Genomic DNA, 17,854 nt, shown 5'->3' with positions numbered 1-17,854 from the left:
TTCTCTCAAACCTACAATGAGCTATATAAAGGCAAGAATTACCATGTGCCGCAATTAGTATAAGCCCACCGTATAAAGCCTTCTCTCAAATCTAAAATGAGCTATATAAGGGCAACAAAGAATTCAGAAGTTCATCCAAACAAGCCACCACAATAGAAGCCTTATGAAGCCAAAAGAGCCACTACATCACCCTTTTGGGGCATCGGCAAGCCCAAAGTCATTAGAAGGGGTCCCTTCAATGCCTTGGATATATGTCCAATACCATCCATACCTAAGAGCTAGATCACCTGACCTCAATGGAGCTCCACTTTTTTCCATGGCTTGCCCTTAAGGGTTTGATCCATTCCTAATGGTTGGGAGCTCATGGCTCTCCAACAGTTCAAATCCATCCATAAGGTCAAAGCAGAGGTCCTCCCATCATCCCTTGGGTCACCCTATTGCCCTCAAACATAGCACAGTTCCTTGGTGTTGGCAATTATGGGGAATTATAGGCTGGTGGTGGCTTTGGATAGAAGTCAAGACCAAATTAGTGTGGGGGAGGGAGTGGCAAGACTAGGGAGGCCAAAGACCCCCTAGGAGAGCACGACGGCCGTCGCCAGGGGATTACGATCGCCGGAAATCGTGAAGGTAATCGGATAGCACAAGTTTAAGGATTTGTATATTGTGTTTTTATGATCGCGTTGCAATTTAATGTTTCCTTTATATCGATCATGTTAATAGTGCTGTTAACAAACCGAACCTAAGCCTAAGTTGTCTGAGCTGAGCCAGCCTAACATTTTTCAACCATCTACTGAATAACATATCATCCACACACTTATTGTTACAATTTAAAATATGACTTATCGCATATTTATCCTCCAAAATTCGCTGCATGTACATACTTGTAAAGGTATATATGCAGGAAAAAATCTTTTCAAGTATGATACCTTATATGTTCCATCAGCAGTGCATGATTTTTTAAAACTTTGATTGGAGGACCTAGTCATGAAGTGGTGAAAATAATGCTAGGCCCATGGAATACATGGCCTTAATAAAACCTAGAAAATTATAAACCTAGATATAATAGGAACTAGGATAAATAAAAGAATTTATAAATATTGGGTTCAAGGTCCCTTTTTTGGCAGCTGCAAAATCCTGAAGCTATTTCTAGTCAAGTTTATTGGTTGCAAGAAGAGGACTTGACTGTCCTTGGTAGAAGGTTTAATATCACTTGGATTTGTTGATACCAGTGACTTAATCCCTGCTTTCTTTGCTGTGTATAGATTAATGACTGGTTCTCATGTTTGAACAGTTGATTTGTAAAATTTTATAAATACAGGGTTAATCGAGTTATATATAGGTTTAGCTTGATCGATGAAAAATTAAGGTTTACTTAATTATGGAGTTATATATAGTTAGTATAATACCGATACTAACATAAAAATGAGATACTAGCACTCATATGGAGAATTTTTATTACTAATAATGGACAACGTAAGATGAAGTTGAGTCAAAAAATATTTGTGCTATCTTTTGGTAAAAAATACATTTGTGTTATTTATCGCTACAATTCTAACATACTTGTCACACGCAATATCGTGATTAATGTATGGATAACCAATGGCAAAAGAAGAAAGAATTAAATGAATTCTTACCTCAGTTTTATTTTGAAACAGCATAAAGTGGGCAAAGAAGCAGAAAACCTAACGAATGTCATGGATGTCAAGCATGGAGTCAATACATGCGGCTTGGGAAGGAACATGATCAAGGCCAAGAATTCAAGTGCAAAAGTAGAGCACTGCAAGAGGAGAAGTTGGGAGTGACATATAGCAAGAGAAAGACGTGATGAAGGCAAATATTTCAAGCATAGCTGCCACTAAGGATAGAGCAATGATCGATTTGGTTTATTTCCTCTAGGCATTGTCCCGCATAAATGAATGTGATGAGAAATGACAAAAAATTAAAAGTGACTTTCCTCCATCAAATCTTATTACCATGACACCTTTAAGCAATTGTCTACTAATATGACTAAATGCTGCACAAGCATAAAGACTATCAATATCATTGTAGATGTAGTGTTTGTAAGATTCCTAATATATTTCTTGAACAAGTTGAATGAAACCAGTCATTTTAAATTATATCATTTTTTTTGTGTACTGTACCATTGAAAAAAATATAATCCAATTATATTAAAAAGAAAAAAAATCTTTCGTACATACCCTCCTAAATATTAAAATTTGCATAAATATTCTTTTAAAAGTGACATTTATATGTATATCCTTATCAAACACTTGTTTTGTATGTATACCCTTCTTTTTTTTTTTTTGTATATCTATCCATGCCATTTAATGTCGTTAAGAAGTTAGCGGTTTAAAATTAAAATGACAAAAATACCCTTAATGGGTAAATATACAAAAAAAAAATATTTATAAAGATATACATGCGATGATGTTTATTCCAACCATGAAATGTGCGAGACCCCAAATGCAATCAGCTTTATTTGCAAATGCACACTTCCTATTTTTGCCCCTTTTCTGGGATTGTTGTATGTGTTATCACTATACAAATGTTTTATCCCTAAAATGTTATAATTTATATATTTATCCTTGGATTAAATTCTTTTTGTTTTTCTAACCCTACAACCACCTTCTATTCTGTACCACTAACGGTGCCTTTAAACCGTATATTTAACCTTAGATATAATTTTTAACTACTTTTTAATAGCAAAGTTAATATAAAATGGTCGTAGATTATCTTTTTTTAGAAAAAATCATGAAAAATTAATATAATGTGGAGGAATAGTAGAAGTACCAGAACTAATCAATATCTTCTTTTAAATACTTAAATTTTGAAAACTTTTAAAAGAATAAAATGAAGCAAGTATTTTCTTAAATTTTCTATCGAAAGGAAAAATTGTCTATTATTATAAGTTATAAGCTAGTAGAAAATTTTTATTTTAATTTATAGGTAAAATAAATCATTATATTATGTTATTGTAAACTACTATCTTAGTAGTTAAGAAGTTTGTGTCTTTTTAGACGTTAGAGGTTGATCAGCTCTCAAACAATAATTTAAATTCTTTTCGAACCGACAAGGATAAATATACAAAAAGGATAGGGATAAATATGTATATTGGAACTTTGTGGAGGTAAATATAAAATTTGACATTTGTATTCTTTTAAGTAAAGAATCTTTGCTGCATAGGACTTCAAGAAAATAAAGTTTATCAATGGTGTTCCACATAATTTGATATAGTCGTGAGCTGTTAGTATTAGTTTTCGGGAAAAAAAAAACTACAGAGCACTTAATATTGAGGAATATTTGGGGGGAAACAAGTCTAACTTTGTGAAATTCAACCGTTTGATAAACGTTTATATATGGAAACTAATGTTTTTCTTTGATAAACAAATATTGACAAAAAAATGTCTCATAATTCCGATAACAGTGTTATTCTATAACAACGGATCTCCATGGAAAAACTTTGCTTCATTTTGTGCAATTTGGAGTTATCCAATATTAAGATAATTACTGTTATAATTATGTCATAACAATAATTGTCCAAATCAATGTTTACTTAATAAAAAATATTTTTCCTGGCAGTAGAATTTAAAAATAAAAGATTTGAATTTTAAATATTATTTAATTAATTAAATGATGCAAATACAAATATTTGTTCAATATACTGCCCTTCATTATAACACTAAATAATGCACCTATCATCCTCCTCTGGTGGCTATTATAACATTATAATGGCCATTGTGTTTAATTAGACCTATTTGTAACCTGACTGGGCCGATTCAAGCTGGGAGTTTGACCCTGAGGCTTACTGAGATCCGAACCAAACCTCGGGCATCGTGAATATTATTTCTAGTTTATTTATTTATTTTTTCTTCTCTATTTTTTTTTCTTTTTCTTCTTTCTTTTTTCTTTTCTTTTATTTTTTTTTCTTTTTTTTCTTTCCTTTTCCTTCTCTTCTTTCTTTTTCCTCCTTTCCGAAGCTTCTCCTCTCTTTGCTTCTTTCTTTCTTCTCTTCCCCTCTCCCTTCTTCCTCCCTTGCCTTACTTCTCCTGCGGTCATGAAAGGGGCGATCAAGCTCCCAGCGGCACGATGATAGGAGCGTGGGCAGCGAAGCCGGAGGAAGAAGCTTCAGAGGAGACGCAATCAGGGGAGAGGGAGCGGCAGAGAAGGAGGGAGAAGAGACGGAGGGCGTCGAGGGCGGCGGCGGGGGAGAGAGAGCGGCAGAGGAGGAGGGAGAAGAGGAAGAGGATGTCGGCGGGGGAGAGGGAGCGACAGAGGAGGAGGGAGAAGAGGCGGAGGGCGTCGAGGGCGGCGGTGGGAGAGAGGCAGAGGAGGAGGGAGGAGAAGCGAAGGGCATCGAGGGCGGCGGCGGCGGGGGAGAGGGAGAGGGTGGCATTGAAGAGGGGGAGGGAGTGGGATGGGTGGGAGAGGAAGAGGCGGCGATGGAGTGTTTTAGAAAAAAAAGGATCTTTTAAATTGAGGTATTTTGGTAAAAAAAATAGCTTCCCGACAAAGCTAAAAACAGCTTTTTTTGAAAAGCTCCAAATTGGAGCTTCTCCAAAAAAAACTATTTTTAGTTGTTTAGAAAAGTTGAAATAGCTTTTCCAAATTTTTACCAAACATCATTTTTCATCAAAAAGTACTTTGGAGGGCCAAAAAGTACTTTTTGGCCCTCCAAAAACTCCCCCAAACAGGGCATAAGTCATTAGAATGCTCTTAAATTTCTTGCCTATATCTGCGAACTAGACACAGTTGTCTTAAACAACAATGGCATAATAATGAATTAACAAAAAAATCTCATTCAAAAAAAAATGCCTTTTGATTATAAAAAAAATTATGATCTAATCCTTCAAAATAAAATACATTTATATCTAATACAAAGTATTAAAGTATATTGAACGTGTTCCTAGAAGGAAAATTAACTAAAAAGAGAGAATGCAATTAAATGATTAGTTTAAAAAAAAAAAAAAAAAAGGAACTACAAGTACTATTTTAAGAATCAAAGAATTATTTATAAAAGAAAGCAAAAGACAGCCTTCAATGTTTAAAGTAAATTTAACATCTTAGTTCAAAGAAAAATATTTAAAAAAGGGAAGATGGGACTAAATGAGCAGAACGACTCCCCTTTGTCTCCTTTTTCTCCATATAATATGATAACAGATTCAATCCATTAGTCTGTTTACACTTCCTTCTTTACAGGTCATTGAGGAAAAACTGCAGCTGTAAAACCGTTAGTCAACCTTCTTTTCCATAGGCCCAAAGCATGATTTGTTACAAAAATGACCCAAGCTTGAATAGTCCTACCAGCATCAGCTACATCATTTTAAACACTAAGGTACCTCTCTTTTTGCTTGCTTACGTGATGCTCAACCAAGTGTACCCAGGATTCCGATAAACATGCCATTTCAATAATGAACAATACCAAGAAGCTAAGTGATTAATTTGCTCAAATTATAAGAACATTTACCAGATCAGGAACTAAAGAGTTTAGCAAACAACAAACATATCACATGCATATTAGTTGGGTAAGCTCATAGATCAATGATATTTGACTCACTATAGCGTAAAGCAGCGGAAAAAAAAAAGGCTTGAGGACAGATTGGAGATGTCAAAATAGACCACCAAACTTTAGTTCAAATGGTACCTCCTCTTGCTACGAACAAGGAAGGTGAAAGAAAATCAGAGTGTTAACTCGGCCCCGGTGGTGTTGGTGACCACGATTTCCAGCAAGCATAGTGACGGGCAACCGCAAACTCAACGAAAATAAAAGAGGAAGAAGGAGAGGAAAAGAGGAGATATTGCACGGGATGGAGGGCTATGGAGGTGGGGGCTCTCTCTTATCGAGGAGCCCTAGGGTCTCCATGACCCCAGGATTCCTCATTATGGTTGAAACCGCCGACGAGGATGAAGACACCTCTTAGGAGGCGTTTGGTAACCTCAACAGGATCATCATGATGATCTAAGATTCCAGATGATCTGAATGCTGAGGTGATTTGATCCCCAGTGATTTAAGATCAATGTGTTTGGTAGGCAATGATCCAGTGATTAAAAATTTTCGGATATCCATGAGTAACTTGTTTGGTATGGTACGGGGATCCAAGATCACCGACCACATAATACCATAAATACCCCTGAAATATCTTAGATGGATTTTTTTTATGTTTTTAATTCTCATGAATCAAAAATGTAAGTCAATATGCTAATTCCTATAATAGCTCCATAATTTTGTCACATATTCCACTTTTAGTAGCCCTTATCATATATTTATTAATCACATAAAATATATTATAATAAAATATTAATATATTTATCAATATATTAATTATTAATATATTCTATAAAAATATATTTATTACTCCTATAAATTATTAATCTTATAAAAATATCTTATTTTCCATTATAGAATTAATATTTTTATTTATACTTATAATAGATTTTTTAATACTAATAATTATTTTGATTAGAAAAATAAGGTAAATAGGAGTAATATATTAAATATTTTCATTATATAAATATAAAATATAATAATATATTTTTACTATAATTTAAAATTATCCTTCAATAATAATATGATTAGTAATATATTATAATATAATATCAACATAATATTATATATATATATAACATTGACATAATATATTGATGGTATATTGATATATCAAGTTTTCTGCTAAATTGAGGGGTATTTTTGTCTTTAACTTTCAACCCAGGATCACTGCCCTCGGATGATCTTGGATTTCCGACCTCAAGGACGGGTATCCCATCACCGAGTTGGACGGTGATTTGAGGAGTGGAGGTGAATTAAGATTACCGCCACGTAGGATCACCGTGGTGCAACCAAACATGGTGATCTCATCACCTCCATCCACATCACCCTTGATTAGGGGGGCATTTGGTATGAGATGATCGTCTCAGGATCAAAGGTGATGTGGGTGGAGGTGATGAGATCACCGCGTTTGGTTGCACCACGGTGATCCTACGTGGCGGTGATCCTAAATCACCCCCACTCCTCAAATCACCGCCCAACTCGGTGATAGGATACCCGTCCTTGAGGTCGAAAATCCAAGATTACCTCAGAATAGTGATCCTAGGTTGAAAGTTAAAGACAAAAATACCCTTCAATTTAGTAAAAAAATTGATATATCAATATACCATCAATATATTATGTCAATGTTATATATATATAATATTATGTTGATATTATACATTATATTAATGATATATATTATATTATAATATATTACTAATCATATTATTATCCTATTATTATTAAATGATAATTTTAAATTATAGTAAAAATATATTATTATATTATTATAAAATATATTAATAATTAATATATTGACAAATATATTAATATTTTATTATAATATATTTTATATGATTAATAAATATATGATAAGAGCTACTAAAAGTAGAATATGTGACAAAATTATGGAGCTATTCTAAGAATTAGCATATTGACTCACATTTTTGATTCATGAAAATTAAAAAATATATAAAAAATCCATCTAAGATATATCAGGAGTATTTGTGGTATTATGTAATCGGTGATCTTGGATCTCCGTACCATACCAAACAAGTTACTCATAAATATCCAGAAATTTTTAATCACTGAACCATGACCTACCAAATACATTGATCTTAGATCACTGGGGTTCAAATCATCCCAGCATTCGAATCACTGAGGATCTTAGATCACCGTGGTGATCCTGTTGGAGTTACCAAACACCCCCTCCAGTGTTCTCCAAGTCAATCACTGCCAACCATGTATCACACTCCTTCAACTAATTTTCAAGAGACTACACTTGCGACTTGGTGAGATTTGTTTTGTAAAAGGGTGACGTAAAATATTTATGAAGGAAGATAGGATAACAAGTCTCAAGCACACTTTCATATGTATATTACCAAACACCTGACAACTTGAAGTATTTTCAAATGTTGATTACCCAAGCAAGGCAAAAATTATTTATGCCAGCTTATACATAAAAATACATGCATGTTAAATGAACATAGTTGACATCCATGAAGTCATTCTTGGACTCGTAAGTGTACAATGAACATAGCTGACATCCATGAAGTCTATAAAAAAATGATATGTGAAAGGGTGGAGGATTCTGAGTCTCCAAGGAGGGTAGACACTACTACGGCATACCTGATTTTCATCGTGGCATACCTGTCGGAGAGATATCTAGAGCAAGATAGCTGCCGTGAACTGTAAATTAACAGCAGTTTAATGCTCCAACCACAAATCTTAAAGTCCTCCAGGTATCACAATTACACGCAACAGAAACACAGTTTTTTTGCCAAACGACTAAATCCATACCCTAATTGGTGAAAGTTCAGAGAAAGACAAATGATAACAAGCCGATACAATTTTATATTTTTTTCTTTTATATCAATTCTGTGATTCGAACTAAATCTAATATGACTTTGAAAGTTCGAGAAACAACGCAGTTTAAGGCAAACCACTGAATTTCACATTCTTCAAACTTTCCCTTGAAGGCTGAATTATGCGAACCCTTAAGTCTCAGAGCGCACCAAGAACCGACTCCCTTAGTCTCTCAATTAGCGCCGCATTTATGTGTAAAACACAACATCGGAATACCATTTGCAAGATTAAACATGCAGAATAGTAAACCAAGGACACTATTTTCCAAGTCACACCTACGTGCAACTAATGGGATAAATTGGGTTTCATGTTACTTGATGCAATATAAAGATTCAGGTCAGTGTTACAGTAAGCTGCCTCCAATTTTCCTTTGATCAAAGCAGCAACTTAGAGTTGAATTGCGAAGTGCTTCAATTTTCCTTCATGTACCAGAAGATCTCCAACATTATCTGAAACAATTTCAGCACAAGGTGTTGGACTAAATCCTGCCAGAACCATGAATCCAACTGAGACAACAGAAGCAAGTTAGCTCTGGTTGCTAAATTCTTTCTTGTTTGAGTTTATATTATTTCTAGAAATATCTCCACTTGAACCATCCAGAGACCAATGAATCCTCTAACATGCTTTTGCTATGCCAGAGTGGCCAAAATCATCATAGTCAAAAACGAAAAATGTCATAGCACCTTGGAAAATCCAACTGCTAATCAATCAGCGAAAATGGGCAGGTCCAGATATAGATCCCCTGCAAATAAAGTTAGATGAACTAATAAAAGTTTTCAAGATCCATGATAATATGTTTGTAGACCAAACAGGAGAGTACGAGGGAGGATGAGTATGATTCTTCTTTTTGCCTACCAATCCAAAAGCAATGCAGCAGCAACTCAGCAGTATCGTTTGTTTTGTCATCAGCATAACAGTTCACCTATGCAGACCAGTATTAAGGTATGATAGAATATAAAATTTTTTCAAGATCCATGATAATATGTTTAAAGACCAAACAGGTAATATAATTGAGGATGAGTATGATTCTTCTCTTTGCCTACCAACCCAGGAGCAATGTAGGAGTGAAATATTGTTTGTTTTGTCATCATGCAAATGTATCACGGTTCAGCTACCTAGACAAGTATTAAGAGAATGAAAACAGAAAAATTATATACAGCATTCATCCTTATGGATTATTTTCATAAGCAGCATTTACGGAAGACACTTGATTCTTGGAAATATAACTTGTACTGGAGAAATCTTACTAATAAAGGAATTTAGACAATTTATGGATACATTTTCAAAGTCTCATACACACCAAAACAAGCTTAAGTGCCCTGCATTCCGAGCAAATACAGGCAAAGTACTGATTGTGGGCAGACAAATACATGAGAGATCATCCAAGCATTGTTGTCAGGATCTTATGGTTTGGGTCAAGATGGCCCTCTGCACAATTTGAATCTCATCCCTGGATACAGACGGAATAGAATCATATGATCTAAATCCATTTTATGACCATACAATTCCTTTGATCATAAGATCCAACTTGGTGATGCTATTCACATATTAAACCTTCTGGAAGATCCTTTTGTTCATAATTCATTTGAATTTTTGCCCTTTGGATTGGCTTATTTATCACTAACAAGCCTCTAGCACAAATATAAAACTGGAACTTCTGGTAGCCAAAGGGAGACTTTTCACATTCTTGAAAGTTAATATAATTTATAAAAATTCAGTTACCTTTTCCAACAACATTCTACCTCAAGAGGAAGGTGATTTAATAGAGTGACCGATCATGCTGTTAAGCATACTCAAAATCCCTCCTTAAAAATTCAATTACATTTCCCTACAACATTCTACCTCAAAGGGCAAGTGATTTAATAGAGTGCCCTATCAGGTTTTGTTAAGCACATTCGAAATCCCTCCTTAGTTCATGCATAAAAGTATTAAAACTCACTCTTATGGTGCCATATAAGCTGAAGGATGGCAACGGAAATTTTGTTTCTACCTTCAGAAGCAAATGAAAGGAGGATATTTTGCATGGAGATCCAATGATGCATACAAATAGCACCATAACAATTGAAATATCCACTTAAATATCTCTAATGACCATTGATAATCAAGATTGAAGCACAAGAACAAATTGGTCCTTCAAATCTTTAGAGAACATGATAATGAATTCAACTTAGACTTCTTTTTATGAATTACTGTAGCCGAAATTGCCTATCACAAAACATGTTATTGTTGGTCCACTGCTTACACCAAACCACACAACCTCTAAACCAAAGAACATGAACATCAAATAAAATGAAAAAAAGAAGTTAACAAGCAATATCTGATTGGATCACTCAGCCATTTAGATTAAAATTAGTTAACTAATACAGGGCCCTTACCATATCCTGAAATCTTGATCTACCTATTTCGGGTAGGCAAAGTATCTCCAGATGTTTTATGCAATAAAAGAAGCATAAAGGCAAGCAAATAGTACGAACTTCATATCTGTAACCTCACCAGACAGAAAATTATATAAGGTCACGCAACTAAAAGAAAAAAAAAGTGGAATTGTAATATGTTCTCTTTGGATGGAAACTTACAAATGTGAATTGATGAATGTGTTGATTGCTTCAGAATATCTGTAGTACCACAGCCTTCATCATCAGACTGCATGTATCTGTTGAGTCACTGATCTTGGTAACCCAAGTTTGTCGAACCAGATAATTATAAAAACAGTAAAAGAATATTTCCTTGCCAGACAGACTGGTAAAATTAAATTGAGCAAGTTTTCAAAGGAAATGCAGCTAAAATGGTTTCTTTTGCGACAGAGATGCATTTGGTTTACAACCCATTTCCAGACCAATCTTAAGCAGAATTAGTAGAGCTCCATGTGGTCAGAACACTCCCACCACAGCAACAGCCATATCCTGTTAGGTTGACTTACTTTCTGTATACCTTGACATTTGGATATGATCATGTCAAGCCTGTAGGACTACTTACTTTTCTACACATTCTTCAGTTATGTAGACAAAAAGATATTTCCTCTTCACAAGAAGGAAACTTTATTAGTTCATCAGTAAATGATCAAATTGTCCATAATTATGATGTAAGCAGGAAGAATGCCATTCTATCCAAATACCACCTTTTGACAACCTTCCTCCACCCAAATGATGCCCGAGCTCTGCACTCAATAGATGGACGTATCAAATCTTGGCTCATAAAAGCAAACCTGACTGTTGCACAACTGGATTGCACAGCCTGCAATCCATGACCATGTTTTCTTATCAGCATCATAGAGAAGACCTTTCCCTTGGTTCCATGATGTAAAACATATAACGTTATCCTGGCCAAAACACTCGAATCTTTCAGCCGATAACCTTAACAGCGCTCTGAAATACTTTGGTGGCATCCTACTTATTTCCACCCACACCGTCTTAGCATGATCCAGCTCCCAGATTCGCATGCTCTGGAGAGTGCTGTAAAGTCCAATCCTTCCAACCAAAAACAAGCGCTTTTGAGCACCGGCAACCAAATAGCCATCCAACAATGACCGTGGAAACTTGGCTGGAATATGTTCCCAATGCCCTGTATCTACTCGATACATCATCAAGCCAAGTGGTGAAAGAGTCTCAAGATACAGTCTTGAGTCACAAAATGCCATCTTTGATGAGCATAGATTAACAGCTGGCATTATCTGATGAACAAACCAACTGTCAAGCTTTGAATCATAAACTTCCGTAGGCAGTGTTTTGTCTCCATAAATATCACTTGCTGCAATTACCTTGAATGAACGCCCTGCCCTATCAACAACCAGGATCAACTGCCTTTGCTGATTATAGTGCATTGATGGCAATGTCCTCCAAGTCTGAGTTAGGGGATTGCAAACAAGGGTTTTAAAACTAAGCCCATCCAATCCACAAAAGCAAACAAGACCACCTGAAGAACCAACTAACCAGAATGCCCAATCTGGTAAAAAACCAAACGGGATCTTATACCATTGCTTCAATGGTAGGCTGAATGCAGAACACTGATAAGTATGCGAGTTCTTCCAGAATGTGAGAAGGCAAGGTCCATGTGAAGGAACTTGTGAGTGACATGCGAGAAAGCTACTGTCTTGAAGAATCGAATTCCATCGCCTGCAAACTGACCTCAGCCTAAAGATCAAGAAAGGAGGCACCCTAGCAAGAACCTCAATTAGCAAGTCCTCGGGCAATAGTGCCCAAATCCTATCTTCCATTTGGATATCAGCATGAATGACTTTACCAAATGTTGCAACAGTCTCCTCATCAAAACCCCTGGGCTTGGTCTTGATCACCTTCTGCCGAGATGGGCTTGTATTTCGAGATCCAGTTCTGGCCAAAGGGACCGGACATCTCAGAGACTCATCTTCTCCAAAGGCGCCATTTTTCACCACTTGCAGCCGTACTTCTCTGGATCTTTCCATGACTTCAGAAATCCAAAGTGCAGAACCTAAGAGTGCAAGCCATTAATCCATGATACTAACTGCAGTAGGACAAAAGGCAAATCCAAACCCTAATTCTACACTTCTACCAAGCAAGCTTTCCGCTTGACTAGCAATTTACAGCAAAACCCATAAATTTAAAAACCTCATCGACTGATACGCTAATTACAATAGGGACAGGCAATCCAATTCCAATAAAAGTCAACACTATCAAAATCTAAAATTTTTCAATTCGAGAGGATAATCACAATCATCTGGATGATTCAAATAGAAACTATTCCTGGCCTCATCAACCCTAGCCTCTAAATTCAACCCAGCGATCAAAAACCCGTTTTGAATGACAGAAAACACCGCATTGCAGATCAAAAAATTTTAACACGACAAAATTAAAAGAAAAGGAAAACAGACAGCCCATTTCAAAGTCCTAAAAATCTCAAACCAATAATCCAAAAAGAAACAACAAACAACCGATCGAGGAACAAAACCTTAACTTTCACGATTCTCTAATGGAAAGGATCCCATTCGATAAACCGATCCCACCATCCAAACGAAAAGGGGAAAAAGTCATCAAAGAAGCCATAAAACAGATGCCAACGAGATCAAGCGAATGATCTCGTGCAACAAACAGCGGAAAAATCGAATTTTCTTTGAGGGTTTCAAGGGAGAAATACCTTTTGAAAAGCTCTTCCGATGGGAGAGCGAGGACGAGAGCTCCGGCCCACAGCCGCTCCCTGACAAGAGTTTTGTTTTATTTCAATTCCGAGCTGGTCCTATTTCCGGTATTCTTGGGATCGTTATACGCGGAGAGAACTAAACTACGTGGCATTTTTCTATTGTTTTAATTACACCACGCCGATGCGGTGATGTAGGAAGATATTTGGTGTTTGGTGATCCGCGAGGTATCTGTCATGAGTTGGGATTAGGTCGAGCGCGGTGAGAATGAGGACACACTCACCGAATCAGGCCGGTCAAGTGGGATACCACCAAGGATGGCGTTGGTGGCGAGTCTGTATCGGGGTATTAGGTATGCTTTGAAATAATGGGAAATACGGTGCAGCGAGGTTGAGAGACGCGCTATTTTCTTCTAGAGAGTTGAATAAAAGAAATTGATAAATTGATATTCTCGAGAGAACAGACAAATAAAAGCGAAAATACTGAAATAAGGATACTATTTAAAGTGCCATTTTCATTTGAGTCCACCCAAATATTGCGGATAGCATCCCAACAAAAGAGTCAAAAGATTGAAAAATTATTACTTATTAACATTGCATAAGTATTCAAAATCTAACCAGTAATCAATACCAAATAAAATCGGAGACGCTTAACTCCCTCATCTCCGGAGGAACATGAGCATCGGAAGCGGATGCTCGAGGAGCTTAACTCTTTCATCTCCGGAGGAATATGAGCACCGAACGCAGATGCTCGAGGAGCTTAACTCTCCCATCTCCAAAAGAATGGAATCTGCTTACCGATGACGCCAGCAGCAACGCGCCACACCGTACCATCAGAAGTTTAGCGAAAAAAATTTGGCAGGCGCAGTCCCATTCCAAACCCCAGCAGCAGCACGCCACACCGTATTGTCAGAAACTTGACGAGTAAACTTGGCAGGCGCGGTCCCGCTCCAAACTCCAGCAGCAGCGCACCATACCGTATTGTCAGAAGCTTGACTGGTAAACTTAGCATGCGCAGTCCTGCTCTCGATCATGAAGACGTACGTCTGCATGGCACCGCCTTAGTCCTCATCTCCGATTTTATTTGCTGCCCCCAACTCCTTTATCATCCAATTCGAGATCTCTTGCTCTTTTTCTATAGTGCTTTCGTCTATAAACATCGTTGAGCTTCAATTGCCTTCTCTCTGAGATTTGTCCTCATTGTGGACGTCTTCACAAAAGGTCATCCTCTTGGCATCTTTCGATCTCTTGTTTCCAAACTCAAGTTGTTGTCCACTTTACTATTTTGAGTTTGAGGAAGGATGTTAGAATCCATTGATTGATTGATTATGCCAAACTTAGTCGGGCTTACCAAACTTTACCTTGATTGATTTGTGATTGATTGTGCCAAACTTAGTCAGCCTTACCAAACTTCGTCATCCTCCTGATACTATATAAAGGCTACTCCTGTACATTATAATTGACGGGCAGAAATACAATATTCTCTCTCATTCTTTTTTTTCAACAAAAATATTTGTATACACAAATTCTTATATATTTTTTAAGCTTTAGTATATACTTTCAATAGGCTAGGTCAATTTTGATATCATTTGCAATAATTCAGAATTTCATAAAAAGATAGCTAATTTGAGATTCTTGGCTCTATATAAATATCGAACACCTATCAAGTGCATAGTCAACATAAAACTAAACATAAGCTCGCATAAATTCTCACATATATTGTGTATAATAAAGAATTATGCATTTTTTGATAATTGCCACACTGCTGATCTTGAAAATGGAGAGCTGGTTAGGCCCACAATGCTCGACAACCCTCTTGCCTTTTTCTTTTGTAAGTCGAGCAGCCTTTTCCTTATCAATCAGCATTATTGCGAGATGGGCAGAAACTGAGGTTCTATTGTATCAAGAAAAAACGAAAAACCCTAAAAAATCCAAGTTGATCTTAGTCCAATTCAACGACAGTCGGAATCAATTTCAGCTAGAGATTGAATTGGAGGGGCCTACCAGCCCAATCACGACCATTCATATACAATGCAATGACAATGATTGAGCAGATCCCATGTAGTGCACTTTTCATTGCACTACATAAGATCCATTCTGTCATCATCATTGCAAAATACAAAGATATTCATATCAGGAGTTCAGATCTCTCTCGTTGAAGCCCGAGATGGAGCCATGGAGTCTCAATTTTCAGTGAAGTCTCAATTTTCAGTGAATAGGAACAACAGTGTAAGCAAAACGAAGACACAAAAGAAGGAAGATTAACGGAATGTCCTGATGTTGCATATGAACATTGGAGGAAACTCAGTAGATTGGACTGAAGGAAACATGGCTAAATACCCATGAGCAATTATATTATTTTAGGTGCAATACGAAAAAAGCGTTGTCATGGTCAGGGGTTCAGGTTGTATCATTCGTATGAAACAATGATCGTTCTTCTTTCATAGTGACACCTATCGGATCGTATTTTGCACAGATATCAAAGCATTTCAACCATTCGTATGGATCTTGAGGCAACCATGTAGCGATTGAATGGTGGATTTGTGCAAAGAAAGATGAATCCTTCTCTCTCCCACCAACAACCCTGTAATGTCCAAAGGGTGAGAATATGGACATAACATCCTATTCATATTCATGTACGTTTTGGTAACTTCTTGTTTTATTTTATTCATACATTTTGGCAAGAACCTCTCCTCTATTACAATTTGGAGTCACTTGAATTGCCGACGACTGAGTTGATAGACCTCGTGCCTCAAAAATTCCATGACCAAACAAACATTCCTCTCAATCCTGACTCATATAGCGTCCTTTGTGCATGGCTAAGAAAGCTACGTCCGACTGTATACTTTTATTCTCCAATACACAAAAATAAAAAAATATGCACTCAGATGAAAAGATAAAGAACACCCAACTGATCGATCATTACTCAACTAGTGCAGCCACTTTAGTCACTTCAACCACAATGGAATATCTGTGCGAAGCATTCTTATTTGCCAAATCAAATACTTTTCTAACATCTTTTTTGGAGCTCTCATCTCAATTATGAAGCCTATGGAATTGCTTCCAATCCCAAGAAGAATTCAGCAAAGCTTTCTTCCCACAACTTGTTAAATTCATGTGGACCCCATGATTTATTTTCAGCAGTCGCAGGAAAAAATCTAAACTGCAAGATATGATCTACAGGACATAAAAGTTCATAAATCATAAAAAAAAAAACATGTATTCAGAGATCCCTCACTTGGTTTTCAGTAATTAGGTCGATTGTACTTGATTTAATGCACCCATGAAGGCTCTCCAAACCATATTCTTTTGCTCAACTCCAAACTTTACTATAGTATTTGGTGACTCAAATGAGATCATCGAGGTGATCTTAGATCTTTAGTGATTCTTATTTCGGAGTAATCTAATTCTCGATGATTTAAGATCACTGAATTTGGTATGCTAAGTTCTAATGATTAAAGATTCTCATGTATCCACAAATAACCTGTTTGGTACTCTATGAAAATTCAAGATCGCTCACCATATAATACTAGAATTATCCCTGATATATTCCATAAAAATATATTTATTCATCATATAAAATATATTACAATACAATATTAATATATTAATTATTAATATATCCCATAAGAATATATTTATTAATCCTATAAAGATATATTGATTGGCCCTCTAGAAGTAGTATTTTTATTTATACTTATGATATATTATTTTAAATATTAATAATTATTTTGATGAAAAAATAAGGCAAATGGAAGTAATATATTAAATATTTCATTATATAAATATAAAGTACAATAATACATTCATACTATAATTTAAACTTATTAGTGAATAATAATATGATTAATAATATATTATAATATAATTTACCATAAATATAATACTATATAATATTGTATATATAATATTAATATAATATATTAATGGTATATTGATATATCATTTTTTTGCAGGATTAAGCAGCATTTTTATCTTTAATTTTCAGCCGAAGATCACTGCCTTAGAATGATCTCAGATTTCCGACCTTAAGGACGAGCATACCATCACTGGGTTGGCCATTGATTTAAAGGGTAGAAGTGATTTAGGATCAATAATACGCATCATCTAGATGATCACTAAATATGGTGATTTAGGGTGATCACTCCATACCAAATTCTGGTTATATTGTCATCTAATAATTCTCTCTGTCTTTGCAATACGTTTTCCTTCGAATTTAATTAATAGAACACAGCCAGACCTGGAGAAGGGAGAAGCCACGCCTTGATATCCGGATAGCACGTGAGCTACAGATCCAAATCACGTGCTTCTCTCCTCACCAGCACCGAGAACTTCCCCGTTTACGCTTCCCTCCTT

At 36.0% G+C, this 17,854-nt stretch overlaps 1 protein-coding gene across 10 annotated transcripts; it reads right to left on the bottom strand.

Annotated features, from left to right (window-relative positions):
- Positions 1–8,357: 8,357 nt before the first annotated feature.
- On the bottom strand, positions 8,358–13,601 carry LOC103712753 (F-box/kelch-repeat protein At5g15710-like). Of its 10 annotated transcripts, none has more exons than XR_005512247.1 (4): positions 13,499–13,601; positions 9,245–12,835; positions 9,073–9,131; positions 8,358–8,895 (listed from the first exon to the last, which is right to left on the bottom strand). XR_005512247.1 is itself a non-coding variant. In XM_026806805.2 (2 exons), exon 2 carries the CDS (start codon positions 12,807–12,809, stop codon positions 11,553–11,555), a length of 1,257 nt encoding a protein of 418 aa, XP_026662606.2. In that variant the 5' UTR covers positions 12,810–12,835; positions 13,499–13,601; the 3' UTR covers positions 8,358–11,552. The 10 variants fall into 10 exon arrangements, 1 of the variants encoding a protein (XP_026662606.2); XR_005512248.1 differs by having other exon boundaries at positions 8,358–8,838; XR_003386733.2 differs by having other exon boundaries at positions 8,358–9,131; positions 9,245–9,311; positions 10,966–12,835.
- Between the last annotated feature and the right edge of the window lie 4,253 nt (positions 13,602–17,854).

Source organism: Phoenix dactylifera, chromosome 1, assembly GCF_009389715.1.
Source record: "Phoenix dactylifera cultivar Barhee BC4 chromosome 1, palm_55x_up_171113_PBpolish2nd_filt_p, whole genome shotgun sequence".
Taxonomy (NCBI): domain Eukaryota; kingdom Viridiplantae; phylum Streptophyta; class Magnoliopsida; order Arecales; family Arecaceae; genus Phoenix; species Phoenix dactylifera.
The sequence above is the reverse complement of the archived record's forward strand: the minus strand, read 5'-3'. Positions and strand labels throughout refer to the sequence as shown.

Bases quoted from the DNA above. Each gene is read 5' to 3' on its own strand.
- LOC103712753 (XM_026806805.2), bottom strand. From the start codon at position 12,809: ATGGAAAGATCCAGAGAAGTACGGCTGCAAGTGGTGAAAAATGGCGCC.